The sequence below is a fragment of the Aulonocara stuartgranti genome (genome assembly GCF_965226115.1).
Source record: "Aulonocara stuartgranti genome assembly, chromosome: 13".
Classification (NCBI taxonomy): domain Eukaryota; kingdom Metazoa; phylum Chordata; class Actinopteri; order Cichliformes; family Cichlidae; genus Aulonocara; species Aulonocara stuartgranti.
In genome coordinates this window covers 151,174-176,586 of record NC_138949.1, presented here as the reverse complement: position 1 = coordinate 176,586, position 25,413 = coordinate 151,174, and the positions used below count along the sequence as shown (strand labels likewise).

Sequence of the window (25,413 nt, the reverse complement as noted above, 5' to 3'; positions counted from 1 at the left end):
TGTTTTTTATTTTATTGTATTTATTTGATTATTTATTTATTTTCCGCCTTCGTTGTATTGGTTTCTCTTCTTACTTTAGCACCTTTGTGGTTCAGCTACCCAATTTCGCTGTCCAAGAAACTGCACAATGACAATAAAAAGCTCTAAGTCTCTATTCTAAAAACAAACACCGGAAAAAACAACATTGGCCACGCCCCCCATTCTGGTCATTTCCAGTTCCAGGTTCTTCCTGCTCCAGCACCGAGCAGAGGGAGGAAAGATGGCGGCGACCGAGGCTGACAGAGATCCGTCCGCTTTATGCTCGGAGTTCCTGGATTTCTCCGCCAAAGACACCGCGTCGGTAAGTGGCTCCAGGAGCCTTGAGCCCCGCGGACGCTGCGCAGCGTGTCCCGGTGTGTGGCCGAGCTCCGGCCGCTGCTGTCCGCGCGGGTCAGCGATCCGTGGTTGTTTTCATGCTAATGCTAATGGTAACCCTAAAGCGCTACAACTGTGTGTTCACGCCTGTTAGTAACGCTGATTAAGCTGTTAACCCTTTAATGAGACGGTCCTGAGCGCCTGTTTAACGTCAGAATCACCTGGTTGCAGAAGGTCACCTGACCTGAGTACACACAGGTGAACTTGCCTGTGCAATTGTGAGAGAACAGCTGGAGCAGGTGAGCATCTCGGGTGTGTTTGACAGCTGATGGATAGATACATGAGGTTCAGGTAACGGGGTGGAACAGGTCCTGAGAACGCTTAGACCGCTGCACAGGTACGTCTCACATTTAAGTATGTTTCTTTTTCCTACCTACAGCAGGTTGTTTACCTGACTGATCACCTGATTGATCAGGCCTTACAAAGTGTACCCTGACAAATTCTCCTGATGGAGGATCGTTACCTTTACCGCTGATTCTGAGACTCACCTTTATTTTGTCCTGCTGGCTGAACATAGTTGTGCCGCTCTATAAGAACACTACACCTGTGTGTACCTGCTGACCTCATCAACCCAGCAGGTAGTGTAATCACCAGGTGGGCTAAAACTTTGCAGAGGCTGGAGCGGAAATACAAATTTTAATCTAATGAAACACTCAGAAGATCATCAGGTTCTCTGATCGATCAGGCTGCTCACACAGCTCTCAGGACACGGACAGTTTCCAGTCTGACGCAGCAAAGTGTTTGAAATGTGCGCACCTACACACACACACACACACACACACACACACACACACACACACAGCCTCACTGCTGCTCTGTCAGCAGCAGCTGTGTTACAGTCAGTCTGAGTTTAACTCTTCATGTTGCTCTAATATTTCAGTCTTAGGCTCTGTTCACACTGCAGGCGAAGGTGCATCAAATACAGCTTTTTTGACCCTATGTGACCCATCTATCCGATCATGGTGTGACAGTGTGAACGGCACAAATCCAATATTTTCAAATCCGATCTGGGTCACTTTCGTATGTGGTACTGAATCCGATACATATCTGATGTTTTAGAAAGCGACTGCTATTTGAATGGTCATGTTGCATTAAATCCGTCTTTTAGAATAGAATAGAATAGAATAGAATTCAACTTTATTGTCATTGCACATGCACAGGTACAGGGCAACGAAATACTTGTGTCAAGCCAGCCTCCAATTCGAGACTTGCAGTCAAGCCAGCCTCCAGTTTGTTTTACGTTCCCTGTGTATTCAAAGTATTACGGGAATGGATGTGGAAACCGGATTTCAAAATAAAAGCCAACTTCGAGTGAATTAACAGATATGTTAAGAACATAATAACATATAATTTAGGCTTTTTTTTTTTTTTTTTTTTTTTTTACAAACTCTAATGTTAGATCTATATGACACAGCCTTGTACCCTAATTGTGCCCTGTCACTATCAAGGCCATCTTATTTTGGATTTCAAAGTAAAAGCCCTGTGAATCTTCATTTTTGAACTACTCTTTCAATGACTTAATAATGCTCTTAAAAGCAAAAGTCGTATTTCCAAATACTATTTGAACTTTATATCAACGCTTTCCAACCACAGTCTTTTTCACAGTGATACCATATCAATATCAAGTCATTCTGATTTTGCTCTCAAAAATAAAAGCCTTTTCAAATTGTCCATAATTGACCTAACTTTCAGTGATTTCAAAATGCTCTAAAAAGGAAAATTCCTGTTTCCACAGGGTAATTCCACCTTAGATCAACAGTATACAGCCCCACAGTGATACCATATCAATATCAAGTCATTCTGGTTATGCCTTCCAAAATAAAAGACTTTTCAAATTGTCCATAATTGACCTAACTTTCAGTGATTTCAAAATGCTCTAAAAATGAAAATTCCTGTTTCCACAGGGTAATTCCACTTTAGAGCAACAGTATACAACCTCACGATGTTACCATGTCAATTTCAAGTCAGTCTGATTTTGCCTTTCAAAATAAAAGCTTTTTCAATTTGCCCATATATGACTTACTCTTGGAGCGAATTCAAAATGCTCTAAGATGGAAAATTGCTGTTTCCACAGCATAATTCCACTTTAGATCAATAGTATCCAACCCCACAGTGATACCATATCAATATCAAATCAGTCTGATGTTGCCTTCCAAAATAAGACTTTTCAAATTGCCGATATACGACCTACTCTTTTAAAGAATTCAGAACGCTCTGAAAATGAAAATTGCTCTTTCCACAGCATAATTCCACTTTAGATCAACAGTATCCAACCCGACAGTAAAACCATGTAAATTTCATGTTGGTCTGATTTCGCCTTTCAAATTAATGGCCCGTCGAATTTGTCCATATGTGATATACTCTTTCAATTATTTCAGAATGTTTTAAAAATGAAAATTGCTGTTTCCACGGGATAATTTCACTCAAGATCAACAGTGCACACTATCACGGTGATATCAAGTCAATTTGCCTTTCAAAGTAATGGTCCATTGAAATTGTCCATGTATGACCCACTCTTTCACTGACTTCAGAATCCCATTAAAAGCAAAGTTGCTGTTTCCACAAGATCATTTCACTCTACATTGACAGTATACAACCCCACAGTTTTATCACGTCAGTATCGGAATTATAATTGTTCATTTGGTACTTTTAATAATTAAACGCGGATGCTGTTAACAGGAAAATTACTGTTTCCACTAAGTAATTGGAGTTCATGCAAACCATACACAACCTCTACAGTGGTAACATCTCAATCTCGTTTTGCATTTCAGAGTACAAGCCTTTTGACTTTGTTTATAGGAGCTTCTCTTTCCACAACTTCAGAATGGCATTAAATGGAAAGTTCCAGCTTCTATGAATTAATACCAGTTTGTGCCAACACATATCATTGTATATAATCTAACAGTGGAGTTGGTGACCATACTTTTCGGTGACATTAGAATGCTGTTAAATAGGAAAATCCCTGTTCCCATGCAATAATTTTTCCTCTAAATCAATAATATACTCCCTCAAAGTTGTACACTGTGAAAATCAAGTCTTTCTTGTTTTGGATTTAAAAATAATCGCCCTGGAAATGGTTTGCAAGTTGTTTTGTAATTTCTTTATATAGAATGACATCTTTCCACAGACTTGAAATATGAACGTACCATCAATTACAACTTACTGGCAATTTCAGCTTCCTTTTACATCTTCATGATTCGAATTCTGTCATAATCAATTGAGTCTGATTTTGCTTTTCAAAATGAAAACCCAATATGTGTTGAAACAGAAATTTTAATTTTTAAAACATTCTGAAATAATTGAAAGAGTATATCACATATGGACAAATTCGACGGGCCATTAATTTGAAAGGCGAAATCAGATCAACATGAAATTTACATGGTTTTACTGTCGGGTTGGATACTGTTGATCTGGAATGGAATTATGCTGTGGAAACAGCAATTTTCCATCTTAGAGCATTTTGAATTCGCTCCAAGAGTAAGTCATGTATGGGCAAATTGAAAAAGCTTTTATTTTGAAAAGCAAAATCAGACTGACTTGAAATTGACATGGTAACATTGTGAGGTTGTATACGGTTGACCTAAAGTGAAATTATCCTGTGGAAACAGCAATTTTCCATTTTAGAGCATTTTGAAATCACTGAAAGTTAGGTAAATTATGGGCATTTTCAACAGGCCTTTATTTTGGAAGGCATAATCAGAATTACTTGAAATTAATATGGTAACATCGTGAGGTTGTATACGGTTGACCTAAAGTGAAATTATCCTGTGGAAACAGCAATTTTCATTTTTAGAGCATTTTGAAATCTTTAAAATAGTAGGTCGTATCTTGGCAATTTGAAAAGTCTTTTATTTTGGAAGGCAAAATCAGAATGACTTGATATTGATATGGTATCACTGTGGGGTTGTATACTGTTGATCTAACATGGATTCATCCTGTGGAAATAGCAAAATTCTGTTTAAGACCATTTTGAAATCGTTAAAAAAGTAGGTCGTATATGCTCAATTTGAAAGGGCTTTTATTTTTGAGAGCATAATCAGAATGACTTGATATTGATATGGTATCACTGTGGGGCTGTATACTGTTGATCTAAGGTGGAATTACCCTGTGGAAACAGGAATTTTCCTTTTTAGAGCATTTTGAAATCACTGAAAGTTAGGTCAATTATGGACAATTTGAAAAGGCTTTTATTTTTGAGAGCAAAATCAGAATGACTTGATATTGATATGGTATCACTGTGAAAAAGACTGTGGTTGGAAAGTGTTGATATAAAGTTCAAATAGTATTTGGAAATACGACTTTTGCTTTTAAGAGCATTATTAAGTCATTGAAAGAGTAGTTCAAAAATGAAGATTCACAGGGCTTTTACTTTGAAATCCAAAATAAGATGGCCTTGATAGTGACAGGGCACAATTAGGGTACAAGGCTGTGTCATATAGATCTAACATTAGAGTTTGTAAAAAAAAAAAAAAAAAAAAGCCTAAATTATATGTTATTATGTTCTTAACATATCTGTTAATTCACTCGAAGTTGGCTTTTATTTTGAAATCCGGTTTCCACATCCATTCCCGTAATACTTTGAATACACAGGGAACGTAAAACAAACTGGAGGCTGGCTTGACTGCGAGTCTCGAATTGGAGGCTGGCTTGACACCAGTACCACAATGCAGTTTGCATCCATCCAGAAGTGCTTTAGTGATATAGATATATTACAATATATATTAGCAATAGTATAGATATGTAGGTATATTACAGAAATGGGTCTATTATGGTATGTTATAATGTACACGGTATGAAGTATGTTGTGAATATTCGTACTGTAATGTACAGGCTGTAGTGAGTACAAGCTATGTACAGGCTATGAACAGGATATAACTATGAAAAACTATACAGAATATGAAATAAATAACTTTACAGAAATCTGAGATATACAGCTATACAGAAGTGGGAACTATGCAAGTTGTAAACAGTTGTAGAATTAAAAATTATCGAATGTACAGAATGATTATTTACACAGAGCTATACAGTAGTGCAGTTAAGATAAGTGAGGGTGTGGATAGTTTCTACAGAGGCTATATAAAGTGCTAGTGGTTGTGAGTGGTGGTTCAGTCCATGTTATTATTGTGTGTTTGAGGGTACAGTTGTCCATTGTGGGTGTGTGTGTGTATGTTCAGTCCAGTTCAGGAGTCTGACAGCTGTGGGGAAGAAGCTGTTCCGGTACCTGGTGCCCTCTGGGAGGCTCCTGTAGCGCCTCCCAGAGGGCAGGAGGGTGAAGAGTCCATGTGATGGGTGACTGGGGTCTTTGATGATTTTCCCAGCCCTTTTCAGACACCGCTTCCTGTAGATGTCTTTTATGGCAGGAAGTGGTGCTCCGGCGATGCGCTGGGCAGTTTTCACGACCCTCTGCAATGCCTTCCGGTCCGAGGCAGAGCAGTTCCCGTACCAGACTGTTATACAGTTGGTCAGGATGCTCTCGATGGTGCAACGATAGAAGTTCACCAGGATGTCTGAGGACAGGTGGTTCTTCCTCAGAGTCCTCAAGAAGAAGAGGCGCTGGTGAGCCTTCTTGACCAGCTTGGAGCAGTTGGTCGTCCAGGTGAGATCCTCGGAGATGTGGACTCCCAGGAACTTGAAGCTGCTCACACGCTCCACAGCCGTCCCCTTAATGTGGATGGGTGGATGTGGGTCAGCATTCCTCCTGTAGTCCACGATGAGCTCCTTGGTCTTCTCGGTGTTAAGCAGCAGGTTGGTTCTGTCGCACCACTCAGCCAGACGATCCACCTCCTCCCTGTAGGCGGCCTCATCGTTGTCACTGATGAGGCCAATCACCGTGGTGTCATCTGCAAACTTAATGATGGTGTTGGAACCATCAGCAGGTCTGCAGTCGTGGGTGAAGAGGGAGTAGAGGAAAGGGCTCATCACACAGCCTTGTGGTACACCGGTGTTCATCGTGATTGTAGATGAACAGTGGTTATCCAGCCGGACATGTTGGGGGCGGTTGGTCAGGAAGTCCAGTAACCATTTGCAGATGAGGGAACTGATGCCCAGGTCTGTCAGTTTCCTGATGAGTTGTGAGGGGTGGATTGTATTGAACGCTGAACTGAAGTCTATAAACAGCATTCTGGCGTAGGTGTTGTTGTTGTCCAGGTGTGAGAGGACAGAGTGCAGTGCGATGGAGACTGCATCCTCTGTGCTCCTGTTCTGGCGGTATGTGAATTGGTGGGGGTCCAGGGTGGGGGGGAGACAGGATTTGAAGTGTGCTAGGACCAGCTGCTCTAAGCACTTAGTGATGATGGGGGTGAGTGCTACTGGGCGGTAGTCATTGAGGCAAGATGGGTTGGAGTTTTTGGGTATCGGGACGATGGAGGTGGATTTGATGCAGGCCAGTACCACAGCGTGGGCCAAGGACAGGTTGAATATGTCTGTGAGCACTCCTGCAAGCTCCCCAGAACACGCTCTGAGAACACGCCCGGGGATGCCATCAGGGCCTGCAGCCTTGTGGACATTGATCCTGCTCAGCACCACTCCTACATCGGTGGGGGAGAGAGTCAGAGGTTGGTGGTCTGGCGTCATGTCTGCTGTGGTTGTGGGGTTCCCTCGCTCAAAACGAACATAAAAGTTGTTGAGCTCGTTGAGGAAGGAGACATCAGAGGATGCGGGGGAGGGTTTGGTGGTCCTGTAGTCTGTAATGGTCTGGAGTCCTTGCCACATGCGTCGGGGGTTGGAGTTGGAGAAGTGTTCTTCTACCTTTTTTTTTGTAATGGTGTTTGGCTTTTTTTTGATGCCCTTCTTTAGATTAGCCCTGGCTGTGCTGTAGGCGTGTGCATCTCCTGACCTAAAGGCAGTGTTGTGGGCCTTCAGGAGGAGACGAACATCCCAGTTCATCCAAGGCTTCTGGTTGGGGTACATGGTGATCCGTTTCTGGGTGGTGACACTATCTGTGGTTTCGGAGATGTAATCCAGTACAGATGTACTGGTCCAGGTCTGTGTGGGTGAACATATTCCAGTCTGTGTTTTTAAATCTGTCCTGGAGCGCTGCGTCTGTCCCCTCTGGCCACACTTTAATTGTCCTCACAGCAGGTTTCACACGTTGGATGAGTGGTGAATACCTAGGTGTGAGGAACAGGGAGAGATGGTTACGTCGCTGACACAAGACAGACGCCAATTATCAGCGCCGGAGAAGACATCGTGAACGCTTCCTGGGCATCCAGTGAAACTGTTGGGAAGACAATGTTGGAGAAACGTGAACATTTTATTTGTACTGTATATTCTGCAGATTCTGACAGAAATCTGCAGCTATCCTTTGAAGCACCGCTCCTCTAAAACAGCAATAAGGATCATTATTAGGCCAAATGTAGATAACAAAATAACTTTATAACTTAAAGCAAAATTGGGAAACGTAAAGCCCGAAACAGTCAAACAACACTGGTTGCTCTGGGTCTAAACAGAGCGCGTTGTGTGTGACGTCTTCTGTTGCGCATGCGGGCCACTTTGAGGGTTCACACTAGATCGGAATTGAGCATTAAGACCTGCAGTGTGAACGTAGCCTTAGTTTCTAAAGTCAGCTGTTTTGCTGTCACTACACTTGAATCCAGGTTTGATTGGTTCAATGCTGAGAGCCCCGCCCCTTTCATATGAACACATAAAGCACTTTGAGTAGAAAAGCACTATGTAAGAACCAGTCCATTTACAATTTACCAAACTAGTCACAATCGTTGACGGCTAATTCAATAGTCGACGCGTCGTTTGAATCTTTGTAAAATCCTGAAAGACGCAGGCATAAGTAGGTTTTAAGAGTGTAATAACGAACTGAAACAGAAGATGGCAGCAATGAATCTACGAGAATGCCAGCTGCCGTTAAACCCGAAGAAGAAGAAGGAACCTCCGGTCCAAATTCAGGGGCCACATCCTTCGGAGGCCGCATTTGTAGGCTGATTACGTTACAGCGACGTGACGAAGACTGTCCAAATTCAAAGACTGCTGCAAATGCATCCTCCTTTTCCCCAGGATCCCAGGATTCATAGCGCGGCTCAGACAATTCAAGTTTCCAACAATGGCGGCCGCTGCTTAGCTTTAATAGTACACTTATTACTCTTTCTGGGTCACAAAATAAACTTTTAACTCCTGGCACATCATTTTCAGATCACCACAGTCTTTCGCTACTTAGTTAAACATGATATATAAGTCACTTAGATAACCTAAAAATGTTATTGTTTGACTTTTTTCAGTGTTTTGTTTGTGAGTAAATCGGTTTGCCTGAGATTAAAGTTATTAGATTAGATAAAATAAAACGTTATTAATCCATCGAGTGGGTTCCTCCTTTGTTTTCACACAGCTGAATAAATGTCAAACGGAAAACTGATTAAACAGTAGTGTGAGACGGCCGAGAGTTTACTCCAGTGTCCTGTTATATTTTAGATAGCAAGGAGCAGACGGCTGAGTTTATTAAACTCCACCGAGACAATCTGGAAATTTTATTAAAAGTTTAATAAACTATCATCTGCTCTTTATTGTTAGTTAGCACCTTAAACACTTCACGCTGTCAGCTAATGATAGTTATATAAGAGCAGATGCATGCTGGTTGTAATCAGCTGTACAATTTATGTCTAATGGATGCATGATCTGACCAGTCGACTATTAAAATAATCGTTTGTGACAGCCCTAATGTCAGCGTTTACTGGTTGTTTGCTGGTTTGTAGCTCAGTGTTTACTGGTTGTTTGCTGGTTTGTAGCTCAGTGTTTACTGGTTGTTAGCTGGTTTGTAGCTCAGTGTTTACTGGTTGTTCGCTGGTTTGCAGCTCAGTGTTTACTGGTTGTTCGCTGGTTTGTACAGGCAGTGCAGAATTATTAGGCAAGTTGTATTTGTGAGGAATAATGTTATTGTTGAACAACAACCATGTTCTCAATGAACCCAAAAAACTCATTAATATCAAAGCTGAATGTTTGTGGAAGTAGTTTTTAGTTTGTTTTTAGTTTTAGCTATTTTAGGGGGATATCTGTGTGTGCAGGTGACTATTACTGTGCATAATTATTAGGCAACTTAACAAAAAACAAATATATACCCATTTCAATTATTTATTTTTACCAGTGACACCAATATAACATCTCCACATTCACAAATATACATTTCTGACATTCAAAAACAAAACAAAAACAAATCAGCGACCAATATAGCCACCTTTCTTTGCAAGGACACTCAAAAGCCTGCCATCCATGGATTCTGTCAGTGTTTTGATCTGTTCACCATCAACATTGCGTGCAGCAGCAACCACAGCCTCCCAGACACTGTTCAGAGAGGTGTACTGTTTTCCCTCCTTGTAAATCTCACATTTGATGATGGACCACAGGTTCTCAATGGGGTTCAGATCAGGTGAACAAGGAGGCCATGTCATTAGTTTTTCTTCTTTTATAGCCTTTCTTGCCAGCCACGCTGTGGAGTACTTGGACGCGTGTGATGGAGCATTGTCCTGCATGAAAATCATGTTTTTCTTGAAGGATGCAGACTTCTTCCTGTACCACTGCTTGAAGAAGGTGTCTTCCAGAAACTGGCAGTAGGACTGGGAGTTGAGCTTGACTCCATCCTCAACCCGAAAAGGCCCCACAAGCTCATCTTTGATGATACCAGCCCAAACCAGTACTCCACCTCCACCTTGCTGGCGTCTGAGTGGGACTGGAGCTCTCTGCCCTTTACCAATCCAGCCACGGGCCCATCCATCTGGCCCATCAAGACTCACTCTCATTTCATCAGTCCATAAAACCTTAGAAAAACCATTCTTGAGATATTTCTTGGCCCAGTCTTGACGTTTCAGCTTGTGTGTCTTGTTCAGTGGTGGTCGTCTTTCAGCCTTTCTTACCTTGGCCATGTCTCTGAGTATTGCACACCTTGTGCTTTTGGGCACTCCAGTGATGTTGCAGCTCTGAAATATGGCCAAACTGGTGGCAAGTGGCATCTTGGCAGCTGCATGCTTGACTTTTCTCAGTTCATGGGCAGTTATTTTGCGCCTTGGTTTTTCCACACGCTTCTTGCGACCCTGTTGACTATTTTGAATGAAACGCTTGATTGTTCGATGATCACGCTTCAGAAGCTTTGCAATTTTGAGACTGCTGCATCCCTCTGCAAGATATCTCACTATTTTTGACTTTTCTGTGCCTGTCAAGTCCTTCTTTTGACCCATTTTGCCAAAGGAAAGGACGTTGCACACCTGATATAGGGTGTTGATGTCATTAGACCACACCCCTTCTCATTACAGAGATGCACATCACCTAATATGCTTAATTGGTAGTAGGCTTTCGAGCCTATACAGCTTGGAGTAGGACAACATGCATGGAGAGGATGAAGTGGACAAAATACTCATTTGCCTAATAATTCTGCACTCCCTGTATGTCAGTGTTTACTGGTTGTTAGATGGTTTGTATGTCAGCGTTTACTGGTCCTTAGCTGGTTTGTAGCTCAGTGTCTACTGGTTGTTTGCTGCTTTGTAGGTCTGTGTCGGCCTTTTGTCTGTATGCTGTCCCCTGGTAACCAGGTCAGTGTGTTATTCTGACTGAGTGGCTGTGACAGTCTGAGCTGATTATCAGTGACCTGCAGCTCCTATTTCCTGTCAGCGAGCAGAGCCACCGATCTCCATCTGTCACTCTGTTTTTGTTACTTGTATTACATTTAAGCAACACTTCAAAAACCTTCACCATTACTCACCTGTCAGTGCACGCCACAGTGCCACAATTTGAAATTGTTGCACACAGGTGTGAATTTGTACACACCTGTGTGCTGCAGGTGTCTGTTGTGAACAATGAGCTCGAGTTTATTAAAGAATAACTGAAGCTGATGTTTTTTCGTGCTATGTTTGCCAGAGCACTCACAGTCGTACTGTTTAACCACTGTTCATTAAAGCATGTGTGAGCCGTCACTGATCTCCACCTCTTCCTCCATCTCAGCGGTGGCTCGCAGCTGCCGACCTGCAGCAGGAAGTGTGCCGTCACCTGGCCATATACGTACCCAGAATCTTTTGCTTGGGGCTGAGCAGCAGTGACAGAGAGGAGCAGAGGGAGGAGCTCGCTTGTCAGCTCCTCCTCCTTGCACCACTGGAGTGGCTCCTTCTGGGGGAGGAGCCAGCAGGTGGCCTGGCGCTGCTGCAGGAGAACAACCAACCATCAGCGCTTTGCGGGCACGTGTTTAAGGTGGGAGAGCCCACCTACTCCTGCAGGTAGGAGACGCACGTCCACAGGTGACACATGCAACACAGGTGACTCATTTTAAGTGATGATCTGTGTGTGTGCAGGGAATGTGCGGCCGACCCGACATGTGTCCTCTGCATGAAGTGTTTCTTGGGCAGCGTTCATAAAGAGCATCGATACAGGGTAAGCGCGCGCGCGCGCGCGCGCACACACACACACACACACACACACACACACACACACACACACACACACACACACACACACACACACACACACACACACACACACACACAGAGAGTTTGGTCATCATGGGTATATGGCGTCCTCTGTTATTCAGTGGACATCACAGTCTATGTGTTGGAAGACAGCGGTTAAGGTTTTTAAGAAGTTACTGATATTTACAAAGTTTTAAAAGGATAAAATAGTTAGAGGTTTAAAATAAAGGAGGAGGTCAGTTTAAGAGAACACGCCGAGCAATAATCCAGTAACTCAGGTGTTCTTGCTCAAGTGCTGCAGATGGAACAGAGAAGAGGAGGAAGACCATCTCGGACTTGATCATCATCAGCTGGATGTGTCTGACCTCAGATCTACAGAAAATAAACTGCTTAAATACGTGAAAGGGACACTTTAAAAGAAACAAACGTCAGATCTCAGATGTAAAACAAAATCCTTATCCTGGATAGCTGTACTGATATTACTTGGGTAATGTGTTGGGAAAGAAAAGAAGCCACATCGTTTGATAGACAGAAAAATGACCAACCCTCCCGATATGCCCGATGGGGATTTTTCGTTTTTATGGGCCAATGTCTTTTTTTTTTTTTTTTTTTGGTTCGTTTTTGTAACGGTATAAACAATGAAAGGGGGTGGATTGGCCAACTGGTCATGATCGACTCTGGGCTGGACTAATTACAGCCGAGGAGGTCGGCTGCGCCCTCCCTCTGAAAGCAGTCTTATTACCGAATATTACTGAGGTGAAAAGGAAGCGATTTGTCCTGGACTTCAGCTAGAATGAAACAAAGACACAAAGCTGGACTTATTCCTCCCACTCCTGTTGCTACTTCAATCATGAAACTGATCAAATTGGCTTTGGTGCTGCAAGTCCCCTCTCTCTTGTTTGTTTATTGCCCATAAAGCATAAAGATTTTGACTCAGTCTGCACTCCAGATGGGTTAATTGTTAATCGCGTTAGTCATGATGACTGTGCATTAGCGCTGACAGCACTAAAAAAAATATAAAGTCGGGATGAAAGAGGTAAATTTGGGATGAAAGAGGTAAACCTAAGGATGTAACCAAAGCGGTGTGCCACTTGTGCAGACGTAAAGTGCGAGCAGAGTACTCAAACACGACTAACTTGTATGAGCATCTCCGTGTCCACCGTCCGGCTGAGTATGCGGCTATCACCAGCTTCTGCAGCTCCATCATTTGGGCATACTCTGAGGAGGGGGCATTTGCTCTCAGATGAAAGAGGGTGCTGTTAAAACAGCGGTATAAATTTTTATTTTCCTGTAATACCCGGTGGGCCGGTCTCTAGTCAAAATGCCTGGGCTGATTTTTTTTTTTTTTTTTTTTTTTTTTTTTTTTTTTGTCCCAGCCCTGCCTTGCGAACGGCTGAATTCAAAGAAACCCCCAAAAATCTAAATGAAAAAATGATCCTAGGCTAGTCCATTTTGCTGAAATTTAATTGGAGCAACTAAAAATGATACTCAGTTATTTGTAGGTCTGATTCTGACTGTTTGGTTTAAGACAATCAGACCACCAGCACATCTGCTGGTGGTCTGATTGTAGCTCTGGCAGCTCTCATCCTGTTCGTCCCTAAACAAATGAGCAGAGAACTTTTCTGGGTTTTTTGTGTGTGTGTGTGTGTGTGTGTGCGCACGCGTGCAGATGACAACGTCCGGAGGAGGTGGTTTCTGTGACTGTGGAGACTCTGAAGCCTGGAAGACCGGCCCTTACTGCCAGAAACACACACCGGGAGATGGCAACCAGGACACCGAAGAGGTCAGACTGATGTCTCTCTGTGACTCTCTATTCAATTCAATTCAATTTTATTTATATAGTGCCAAATCACAACAACAGTCACCTCAAGGTGCTTTATATTGTAAGGTAGACCCTACAATAATACATTCAGAGAAAAACCCAACAATCATATGACCCCCTATGAGCAAGCACTTTGGCGACAGTGAGTCCAGCCTGGAAGTAATAAATGCATGAACTAGTTTTTCAGCGTCACTCTGAGACAGGATATTTCTAACTTTAGAGATGTTGCACAAATGGAAGAAAGCAGTCTTACATATTTGTTTAATATGTGCGTTGAAGGACATGTCCTGGTCAAAAATGACTCCAAGGTTCCTCACAGCGTTACTGGAGGCCAAGGTAATGCCATCCAGAGTAAGAATCTGCTTAGATACCATATTTCTAAGATTTTCAGGGCCGAGTACAATAACCTCAGTTTGATCTGAATGAAGAAGCAGAAAGTTAGCGGCCATCCAGGTCTTTATGTCTTTAAGACATTCCTGCAGTTTAACTCATTGGTGTGTGTTATCTGGCTTCATGGACAGATAGAGCTGGGTGTCATCTGCATAGCAGTGTAAATGTATGCTATGTCTTCTAATGATGCTGCCTAAGGGAAGCATGTATAATGTAAACAGAATTGGTCCTAGCACTGAACCCTGTGAAACTCCATAATTAACCTCAGTGTGTGAAGAGGACTCTCCATTTACATGCACAAACTGGAGTCTATTACATAGATATGATACAAACCACTGCAGCGCAGTACCTGTAATACCTACAGCATGTTCTAATTGCTCTAATAGGATATTATGGTCGACAGTATCGAACGCTGCACTGAGGTCTAGCAGGACAAGCACAGAGATGAGTCCACTGTCAGAGGCCATAAGAAGATCATTTGTAACTAGGGCTGTGCGATATGACTAAAATCTCATATCCTGATATAAGACATCTATCGTCCGAAAACGATATAAATCACAAAAATGTAACATTTTCTGTAAATTCTGTGAATCTCGGGCAGCTCGTCTTGCGTGAAGTGTTTCCAGCTGCGCGTCATGTTGCTGGAGTCGAGTGTTTTATCCGATGCATGAAACGATACATTTTTAGACATAAGTTGTAACGGCCGCCGTTTTCTTTGTAAGTATTTATTACACGGCGTGCTATGGGGAAAAGCCTGTTCTAACGTTTGAGTCTAAGGTTTAATTTTAGCATCTGGCGGCTCTTTTTTAATTCTCATCCGTAAACAATCTGCTCTTTCACGTGATTCAGTTTATTTTGAAAAGTCTCAACAAGATCTTGAGCTTTATTGTGAAAGGTTTATGTGGAACATAAACAAACGGACACGGATGCTGTTACCGTCGTTGTTGTTAACCACAACGCATAAAAACAGGCACTTGTCCGTCCGTAGTGTGGTTATATTAAATATAAGAGAAAGAGAGAACTTTAAGAAATTAATATAGTGACCATCAAAATGGTGAAAAAATATTGCCGTAAACAGTTTATTTTGCGACACCACGAAACAAATGATAGCATAAAATGAAACGATAGATGTTTTTATATCGTCATCCGATATATATCGTTATATCGAACAGCCCTATTTGTAACCTTCACTAAAGCTGTTTCTGTGCTGTGATGAGCTCTGAAACCTGACTGAAACGCTTCAATAAACCATTCCTCTGCAGATGATCTGTTAGCTGTTTGACAACTACTCTTTCAAGGATGTTTGATATAAAGGAAGGTTGGAGATTGGTTGGAGATTAGCTAAGACTGCTGGGTCTAGAGATGCTTTTTGAGTAAAGGTTTAACTACAGCCAGCTTGACGGCCTGTGGTACATAGCCGATCATTAGAGATAGGTTGATCATATTCAAGATCGAAGAACTAATTAATGGCAGGACTTCTTTGAGCAGTTTTGTAGGAATGGGGTCTAAAAGACACGTTGATGGTTTGGAGGAAGTAATTATTGAAGTTAACTCAGAAAGATCAATTGGAGAAAAAGAGTCTAACTTAACATCAATGGTACTAAGAGTAGCTGTAGATAATATTACATCTGTGGGATGATTATTGGTAATTTTTTCTCTAATGATAAAAATTTTATTTGTGGGGGACTTCTGGTGAGCGCTCCAAGATGGCGGATTAACTTTTTGTCCGCTCCTGATCATAAGTGAGGAAAACTCCACAAACTCGATACAATAAACGTATTCATACTGACGATGATATACAATGCGTGGAGGCAGATGTAAAAAGACACAGGTAGCTCCAAAAGTTACGGAGAGGCAAAAGACACCTTACGCGACGGCGACGGAGCTAGCATGAAGAGGAGCACGGAGCAAAGTGAGGAAAACGAGCTAACAATGGCTAAAGCAATGCAAAATTTGAGCGATAACATCCGAGAGATGAGGAAAGAAATCAAAGAAGATCTGAATAACCTAAAGGCTGAGATGAATCAGAAGCTACAAGATGCCATCGTGGATATTCTTAATCACGCCACTAGGCTAACTGAAGCAGAACAACATGTGAACGAATTTGAGACAGTGAATGTGGACCTGAGAGATGCGCTAATTCACTGTCTGGACCAGCAGAAAACTCTCCAGACCAAAGTCACGGACCTGGAAGGAAGATCGCGCCGCAACAACCTCCGTATATACGGAATTAAGGAAGGTGCTGAGGAGAATGATATGATGGCATTCATTAACAACTTCATAAAGAAAGAACTTGCCCTTTCCGAAGATGAGGAGTTGCAGATTCAGCGTGCTCACCGATCACTGGAACCAAAGCCGCAAGACATAGCGATTGCAAGGTCTATTGTGGTTAATTTCCAGAGGTATGACATAAAAGAGCAGCTTGGGCTAAGAAAATTTCTTATGAGGGCAAAACTATCACTTTTACACACGACTTACCGACTGAGATTAACAACAAGCTCAAAGAATAGAAGGACATTAAGAAGATCCTCAAAGAACAAGAAATTTGTTTCCAGACACCATACCCAGCTAAAATGAGAATTCATATGAAGAAGCGGGGTTACGCTGTGGAGATGCCACGCTGCGGGGACGTCAACTGGGAACAGGTTCTCACCCGAAGCGCACACTGGGAGAAAATGGATAGCTCACACTCCGAACGTGTCCGCGGAAGGCTTCGTGGATTTCTCAGACAATAAGTATTAACTATCTTGTGTTAAGCCTCACTGGACTAAGCGGCTAAAATACCTGTTTTGGCTCTGTAAGTACTGTTTCCTAATCTCAGTTTAATATAATAGAGGAAGAGGTGTTTACCTTTCTATTACATCTTATTTAAGATTTATAAAGAAATACCTCTACCATATGCTGGCATTGTACGTATTGCTCCAGTAACATTTTTACTTTATACCATTTTTTGCGTTAGACCTGTGTCGTGTAAAACAGACTATGTTGATCAGGACCGAGAGAGATATACTTAAAATGCGCAGAGACAAGAGAAAGCTGCTGGATGCAGCGATGGAGCTCCTATATATGGTAGGATTTTTTTTTCTCCAATATTGTAAGAATGGACACTATAGAATGACAGGGCACTATAAAGCCCCAGGAGTGGAAGTCAAGGTAACATATGTTCAGTTTTTGTGGTTAATCTGTTCTTATAGTTCTAACTATGTTCAGAGCGTCGACATAAGTGGTTGGAAATACCTGTATGAGTAACTGTGACTTTAGAGCAGCTTCATGGAATGTAAATGGACTTAACAACCCTGTTAAGAGGAGTAGAGTCATGTCTAAGATAAAGCGGGGAAAAATACAGATTGTGTTTCTCCAAGAAACTCATTTATCTCAAACAGAGCATGAGAAGTTAAAGAAGTTTGGATTCACAAATACATTTTACAGCTCTTTTAAAACAGGTAACAAAAGAGGAGTTGCGGTATTGATACACAACTCCCTACATTTTGAACTTACCAGACAAGTAAAGGATAATGAAGGCAGATATGTGTTAATTCAAGGTAAAATAGAGGGCAAAATGGTAACTCTTCTTTCAGTCTACCTACAACCAAATTATGATTTGAAACTTCTTAAGAAAATCCTTGAATTGATCTCCTCGGAGTCTCAGGGTGTGTTAATATGCGCAGGGGACTTTAATACAATCATGCATAAGGATGATACCTCTAATAATAAGAGGATAGTGACTTCACAGAGTAAATTGCTAAGAAAGGGCCTGGATGACTTGGGCTTATTGGATATTTGGCGAGAAATGCATCCAAAGCATAGAGATTTTACTTACTTTTCACCCCCCCATGCCATATATTCAAGAATAGATCTTTTCTTTGTCTTTAGAAATGATAGACATAGGGTAAAAAGTTGTGACATAGGCACTAGGAATATGTCAGACCATTCACCAATTTATCTAACAATTAACCTAGAGACTAGACCAAAAAAAACTGTATGGAGGCTAAATACAGGTCTACTTAACAATAAGGCTATTATAAAAGAGATAAAAGCTGAAATAAAATATTTTCTAGAAATAAATGATAATGGCCAGGTAAATCCTAACATTTTATGGGACACCTTAAAGGCAGTTGTTAGGGGCAAATTTATATCACTAAGTGCAGCTCTGAAGAAAGCTAAAGAGAATCAGCTGAATGGACTTGAAAATACACTAAAAGATTTAGAAAACAGACACAAAAATACTCAATCTGACCAGACCTTGAAACAAATTCAGAAAATTAAAAAACAAATTCTTGATATATATCAGGAAGAAGAAGAGAAAAAATACAAATTTATGAGGCAATCATATTATGAAACTGGGCCACGGGCAACAAAATTACTTGCTAGAAAACTTCGTAAAAGGCAAATGACGCATTCTATGTGCTCAGTCCTTGGTCCCCAAACTGGGAAATTACAAAGTGACCTGGAAGGAATTGACTTGGCATTCCAAACCTATTACAAAATGTTATACGCACAACCTGCACAAGCCAATACAGAAGATATGAAAATGTTTCTTAATTCATTAGATTTGCCATCAATTGGCGAGTGTCAAAATGAATGCCTAACCAAACAGATTCAGAAAGAAGAACTGGAAATGGCCTTAAAGAAACTAAAAAATAACAAAACACCAGGTACAGACGGCCTGCCGGCTGAGTGGTATAAAGCATTTGAGGTGGAGGTGCTTCCAGTTTTGCTAAGGTCATTGAACTGGACATTAGAGAATATGTCCACCCCCCCATCATGGTCTGAGGCAATCATAACAATTATACCTAAAGACGGTAAGAATAAAATGCTGTGCAGCTCATATAGGCCGATATCAGTCCTAAACCAAGATTATAAGCTTTATGCCTCAATTATATCTAATAGGCTAAACTCGTTCATCCCAGATTTGATTGATGAAGATCAAACTGGATTTGTTGGGGGCCGGCAAATCCAAGACAACATAAGACGCTCTCTCCACATAATCAATAATGTAAGAGAAAATAATCATAAAGCGGTACTAATTAGTCTGGATGCCGAAAAGGCCTTTGATTGTGTCAGCTGGTCGTATTTGTTCTTGGTCTTAGAAAGGTTTGGTTTTGCTGAAAACTCCATTAACAGTATTAAGACATTATATTTAATGCCTACCGCGAGAATCAAGATAAATGGACGAGTCACGGACCGTGTAAAGTTGGAAAGATCTACTCGTCAAGGTTGTCCCTTGTCTCCGACTCTTTTCGCTCTTTACATTGAACCTTTAGCACAAGCAATAAGAGAAAATAATAGTGTTCATGGGGTCGTAGTTAATTCAAGAGAACATAAAATAGCACTATATGCTGATGATGTCCTCTTGTACTTGTCGAATCCAGACCAGTCCATCCGGACCCTTTTAGATTTGCTGGGAAGGTTTGGGATGTATTCTGGTTAAAAACTCAACATAGGAAAAACACAAATTTTGAGTTTTAACTATAGCCTGTTGAATGAGGTTAAATTATTATTTTTTTTCTGTTGATTGGTCTCTGAAAGCAATTAGATATTTAGGAGTATGGCTGACTAAATCGTTAGATGACTTGTATAAAAAAAAAAACTTTGAACCCGTGAGCCAAAAGATTAAAGAGGACCTCACTCAATGGTCAACACTTGTTTTTGATTTTAGCGCGAGAATGGAGGTCATTAAAATGTCAGTCCTACCCAGACTACTGTATCTGTTTATGTCTCTGCCTATCAAAATCCCCAAATCTCAGTTCCATGTCTGGGACAAACAAATATCTTGATTTATTTGGAGGGGGCGGAAACCTAGAATTAAATATAGCACATTATTATTCCATAAAGATAAAGGCGGCTTCTCCCTCCCAAGTCTCAGGGATTACTACCTTGCTGCTCAACTCAAAATAATTATACAATGGTATGTTGACACTTATGGGGCCCGATGGAAAGACATTGAGAATATGTGTGGGGTCATTCCAATACAAGCCTTGATAGGAGATCGGAAGCTGGCAAGAGCCCACCAGAAAGAACTGAACCCTTTCACATCTTTTACATTGCTTATCTGGTTTGAGATAGTGAAGGAACTAAATCTAAGGAACCACATTCAAGTACTTAAGTGGGTGGCTTATGACTCTGAGTTTAAACCAAACCAATTGGATTTACAATTTAAGAATTGGTCGCATAAAGGCATTAATGTATACTGTAAAATACTGGATAAGAATGGCCTGCAAAGTTTCCAAACATTACAAGAAAAATATGAACTAGGAAAAAGGGATTTTTTTTTTCAGATACCTACAATTACGGCAGTATTTATCCTCAAAAGTGACTAAAGAAATTAATACACAACCCAATGAAATAATTAATCTGATTTCACAAACATATTATAAGGGCTGCAAGTCAGTTATCTCTAAACTCTACCAGGGCATATTGAAAAGTAGGGGAACCTCAACAGCTTACTGTATATAAAGGAAAGATGGGAGAGAGAGTTGTCCTCAGTTATAACTTCTGAGCAATGGGACAATATGTGTGAGACTGCCAGTTCAACCTCATCCTCTGCATACTGGCGAGAATTTAGTTGGAAAAATCTGGTACGATTTTTCATAACACCAAAACAACAAACACGGGGAAATTCTTCATGCTGGAGGAGCTGTGGGGAAACTGTTGCAAACCATACCCACATATTCTGGTCGTGTCGAAAAATTTTGGGAAGATGTTATATCAAAGATAGAACAGACTATAGGCTTTAAATCAAAACAACGGCCTGTCATAACATTTTATTTAGGAGACCTACCCGAAGAATTAACAAGCAATGACAAATATCTCCTGAAGATTCTTACTGCTGCAGCAAAAAAAGCAATTACTCGTAAGTGGCTCTGTACTGACCCCCCTGTTCTGGACGACTGGTTGAGCGTTGTTGAGGAGATTCATAAAATGGAAAAACGTACCTTTTTGTTAAGACTGCAGGCTAATATTTATACCACAAGATGGTACAAGTGGTTGAAATATATCCGAAATTAGAATGTTGTTTGTTTTGTTTTTTGTTTTTAAATTTAATTTATTTTTTCTTTCTCCTGTTTGTGCCTACTCTATATAAATACACACACACATATACATCTATATAAACCTCTGTATGCCTCTCCTAGGCTGCTCTTACATCTGTAGATCTGCTGTCAATTCATGAATATAAAGTCATGTTCTCACTGCCAGAATTGCTTTGTGGGAAAAAGCTGTGCTTTTCAGTCAACTGCTTGTTTTGTTATTGTTGTTTTCGGTTGTTTGTTGTTTTCCTTTTCTGTTGTAAAAATATGTAAAACCTTTATTAAAAGCTAAGTAATAAAAAAAAACAAACATTTTATTTGTGAAGAAGTTCATGAAGTCATTACTAGTTAACGTTAAAGGGATGGTTGGCTCAACAGAGCTCTGACTTTTTGTCAGACTGGCTACAGTGCTGAAGAGAAACCTGGGGTTGTTCTTATTTTCTTCAATCAGTGATGAATAGTAAGATGTTCTGGCTTTGCGGAGGGCTTTCTTATAAAGCAGCAAACTATTTCTCCAGGCTAAATGATGATCCTCTGAATTTGGGACACGCCATTTCCTCTCCAGCTTACGAGTCATCTGCTTTAGGGTACGTGTTTGAGAATTATACCACAGAGTCAGGTACTTCTGATTTGAGACCTTAGTTTTCACAGGAGCTACAGCAGGGGTGCCCAATCCCGGTCCTCGAGAGCTACCGTCCTGCAGCTTTTAGATGCATCCTTGTTCCCACACACCTGAATCAAATGAATGGCTCGTTATCAGGCCTTTGCCAAACATGATGGCATGCTGAAGAGGTAATCAAACCATTTGATTCAGCTGTGTTGGAGTAGGGATGCATCTAAAAGCTGCAGGATAGTAGCTCTTGAGGACTGGGATTGGGCAGCCCTGAGCTACAGTATCCAGAGTCGTACGTAGTGAGGAGGTGAAATTATTAACAAGATAATCGACCTCTGTTGGAGTAGCGTTCAGATAGCTGCTCTGTGGGCTGTGGGCTGGCCTTGTGTTTTGGTTTTTCTGTTACCTGTTTCTTGCAGGTAGGTGGAGCTGACCCAATTATAGATGCAGCACACCTGAGAAGGCCAGTCCCAGTGTATATAAAGACACCTTGACTGAACCAGCTGTCTTGCTCTGGCTCTGTCTGTCTGGCACCCATCATGTTCATTTGGAAGTTTCAGTTATGGCTGTTATGTCCTTTAAATTGTGTTTAAGTTGCTTTACCTTATTTTCATTAAATATGTCTTACAGCCTTTAAATGAATTTTAGGTGAATCAGGTTATGATCTGACTTGGTAGGTCAGATCATAACCTGATTCACCTCACCCCCCGCTATGTGCCAATTGTGAGGAGGGAACCTGTGACCACCAGGACTGTTAGGAGGTGGTCAGAGGAGGCAATAGCGGAACTACAGGGCTGTTTTGAGGTGACCAACTGGGAAACACTCTGTGAGCCTCACGCTGAGGACATCAATGGGCTTACTGAGTGTATCACAGGCTACATAACTTTCTGCACCGACTCCATTGTTCCAGCTCAGACTGTTCATTGTTACCCAAATAACAAGCCGTGGGTGACTAAGAACATCAAAGCCCTCCTCAACAACAAGAAGAGGGCTTTCAGAGGGGGCAACAAAGAGGAGGTGAGGAAGGTCCAGGTGTTACTAAAGGACAAGATCAGGGAGGCTAAGGACAATTACAGGAGGAAGCTGGAGTGGAAACTCCAGCAGAACAGCATGAGAGAGGTGTGGAGGGGCATGAAGACCATCACTGGATTCAGGCCAACCAACAGCAGGGGAGCTGAGGGAGGTGAGAATAGAGCCAACGAGTTGAAACTGTTTTTCAATAGATTCGACACCACAGTGTCTGCTCCCACCCCCACAACCTCACCTGCAGTCAGCCTGGAATCCAGAGCCACACCACTGTGCCAGCCTCTCTCTTCACATGGCGCTGTTGCCTCCTGTGAGATTCCTGACACCCCACCCATCACCTTCACTCAATAGGGCTTTGGAGTTGACGTCACGCCGCAATGCATTATGGGAGCGCAGCACCATTTTCGGGGTCTACGAATCAACACAAACACACTGTGTTGGAACAACGACTACAAGAAAGATGCTTAAAAGCAGCTCAAAAGAGAATGAACTGTATAGAGACCGATTGCGTCCAGAGGCGAAGCAGCGGTACTTGCAGAAAAGAGCGTGCATTGGAAATGTGGACCCGTATGAAATACGGCCGTGGAGTAGAAACCCTGAAGACCAACCGCTACTGACGTAGCCTGACCTTGTCTGTGGAGTCAGCGCGTACAAGTCGTCATTCAAACAAAGGTAAGTCAGCTTGAGTACTGCGAGTGAAATGCGTTTGATTTCCCTGCAGACATTCACATTAGTGCAGCACAAATTCATTCATGAGGGGAAATTACAGTGAGAACATGTGGAGGCTGTTAGATGGATAACATAGTGAGTTCAGTGCATTGATGTGACATTGTCCTGAAGGATTGTTGTTCTTTATGGTTAAAGAAATTGCACTAATTTATTCATATTTATTATAAATAATCCTAATTATACATCTTGCTTCCATGTTTGTGTCCTGTGTCACTAAAAATACATTTTATTTTAATTTTATACATTGATTAATGACCTGCAGAATCTCCTTATCATATTAAGTGATTCATAATTGTCACTTTATGCTTTCTCCATCTCTAAAGTGATGACATCCTTGCATTACATACTTTAGGTTCATTTTCTGCAGGCAGATTTACACTATAACCTGCAGCGTTCTATAGATGGACACATAAAGAAATGAAAAATGACATGTATGTGCTAACTTTCTAAACACTTTGTTACATTTATGATAAAGTAGATAAAACACATTTACGTCGGCCTTGGCTCATTAGTTCTTGTCTTTAAATGAACTTTGTTTGTGTGTGTTTCAGGTCCTGCACTCTCAAAGACTGAATGAACCAGCATTGCAGCCATAGGTCACTGTGAGCATCACAGGGAAGGTTGAAGCCGCCCACTGTACCTGTAAGGCCGGAGTCGCGGAGACCTGCACCCACGTCACTGCTCTTCTGTTTAATGTAGAAGCAACAGTGTTTATCTGTGGCACAAGGACTGTTACAGATGAACCTGCATACTGGGTTTTGCTGGGTAATGTGACCAAGATACAGCCAGAGGTTGGCCATAAGATAGACGTCTCCTCTTCAGCTGCCCAAAAAAGGCTCTTGATCAAAACCTAAACAGACCATCTGTAGTGACAGGTAAAAGGAGCCGTCCTCAAAACAGAAAAATCCCACCTGCTACTTTGGAGGAGTCGTCACTGCTATTGGATACTTTGCTGGAACACAGTAAAGCTGTGGGTTGTGGGAATGACCCATAATGTTTTATCTAGGGGTCTAGATTTATGCCTGTAGTGCACTGCTGTGTAAATAATTTGCATTTACTGAATATGTACTATATATGTATATGTACATTTACTGAATATGTACTGACTGAGTCCCACTGTTCAAAAGTTGAATAAAGAAACAAACTAATTTTTGCTTTTTTTTTTTTTTTTTATTGAAACCACCTTATAGAACATCACATCAGTTACAATGTAGAATCCATGTCATTTATAGTTTACAAATGACAAAATGTTTACACAAAATCATGAGTGTTTACATGATATCACCCACTACTAACATTACTTTATTTACTGTATCTTTTGAAAAAATACAGCAATTTTAACAGCACAATACTTAAGAACGTTTAACAGGAGCAGGTTTCATTCTTCCCTGGTTTTATTATCACACTGTTCACCAAAACGCAGCAAACCTTCACCATCTTATCCAGGAGGGTCACCTCTTCACCCTCACATGGAAGAAGTAATCTGGTTGGCATGGTGGTATGTTTGAAGCAGGTCCCTTGTGTAGCGCTGGAACTCAGTCACGATGTTTCATCCATTTCATGGGCTGGTTTGCTGCAATAATGCCAAATAATTAGCAACTCTATAAATAGAAGGTAGTTCTGCAAAATCACTCAGTAGGATGTTTGTTCTAATTTGCTATGAGCTCAGAGCGCATCGAAAATAAAACTAATAGGCTATAAAGAGTGATATGAACATATTTAGAACTTACCGGAATGAAAATGTATGGAGCACCAACAGATATTTGGAGATGGAAGAGAACTGGATATCAGCTCGTCTCACAGCTGCTATCCAGGCTAGATGCCTTCGTTTGGTAACATCGATACACGAGCTGCCTCATGTTGCTTCCAGGTTGGGAAAGAATGAAAAGATAAACCATTTTCAACCTTATTCTCTTGCCGGTCGTGTGATCGTACATTGCAGCCGACCACACAGCAAATACGAACCATGGCTGTTGTGTGTGCCTTCGCTCCCTTTTC

At 41.4% G+C, this 25,413-nt stretch overlaps 1 protein-coding gene across 1 annotated transcript in view; it reads left to right on the top strand.

The window, feature by feature from the left end:
* Positions 1-220: 220 nt before the first annotated feature.
* ubr2 (ubiquitin protein ligase E3 component n-recognin 2) overlaps positions 221-25,413 on the top strand; it is a 55,313-nt gene continuing 30,120 nt past the window's right edge. Inside the window, 4 exon segments of the mRNA XM_082556842.1 lie at positions 221-340; positions 11,350-11,618; positions 11,694-11,772; positions 13,477-13,590. Coding sequence (XP_082412968.1) covers positions 260-340; positions 11,350-11,618; positions 11,694-11,772; positions 13,477-13,590 — 543 coding nt within the window. The 5' untranslated portion in view covers positions 221-259.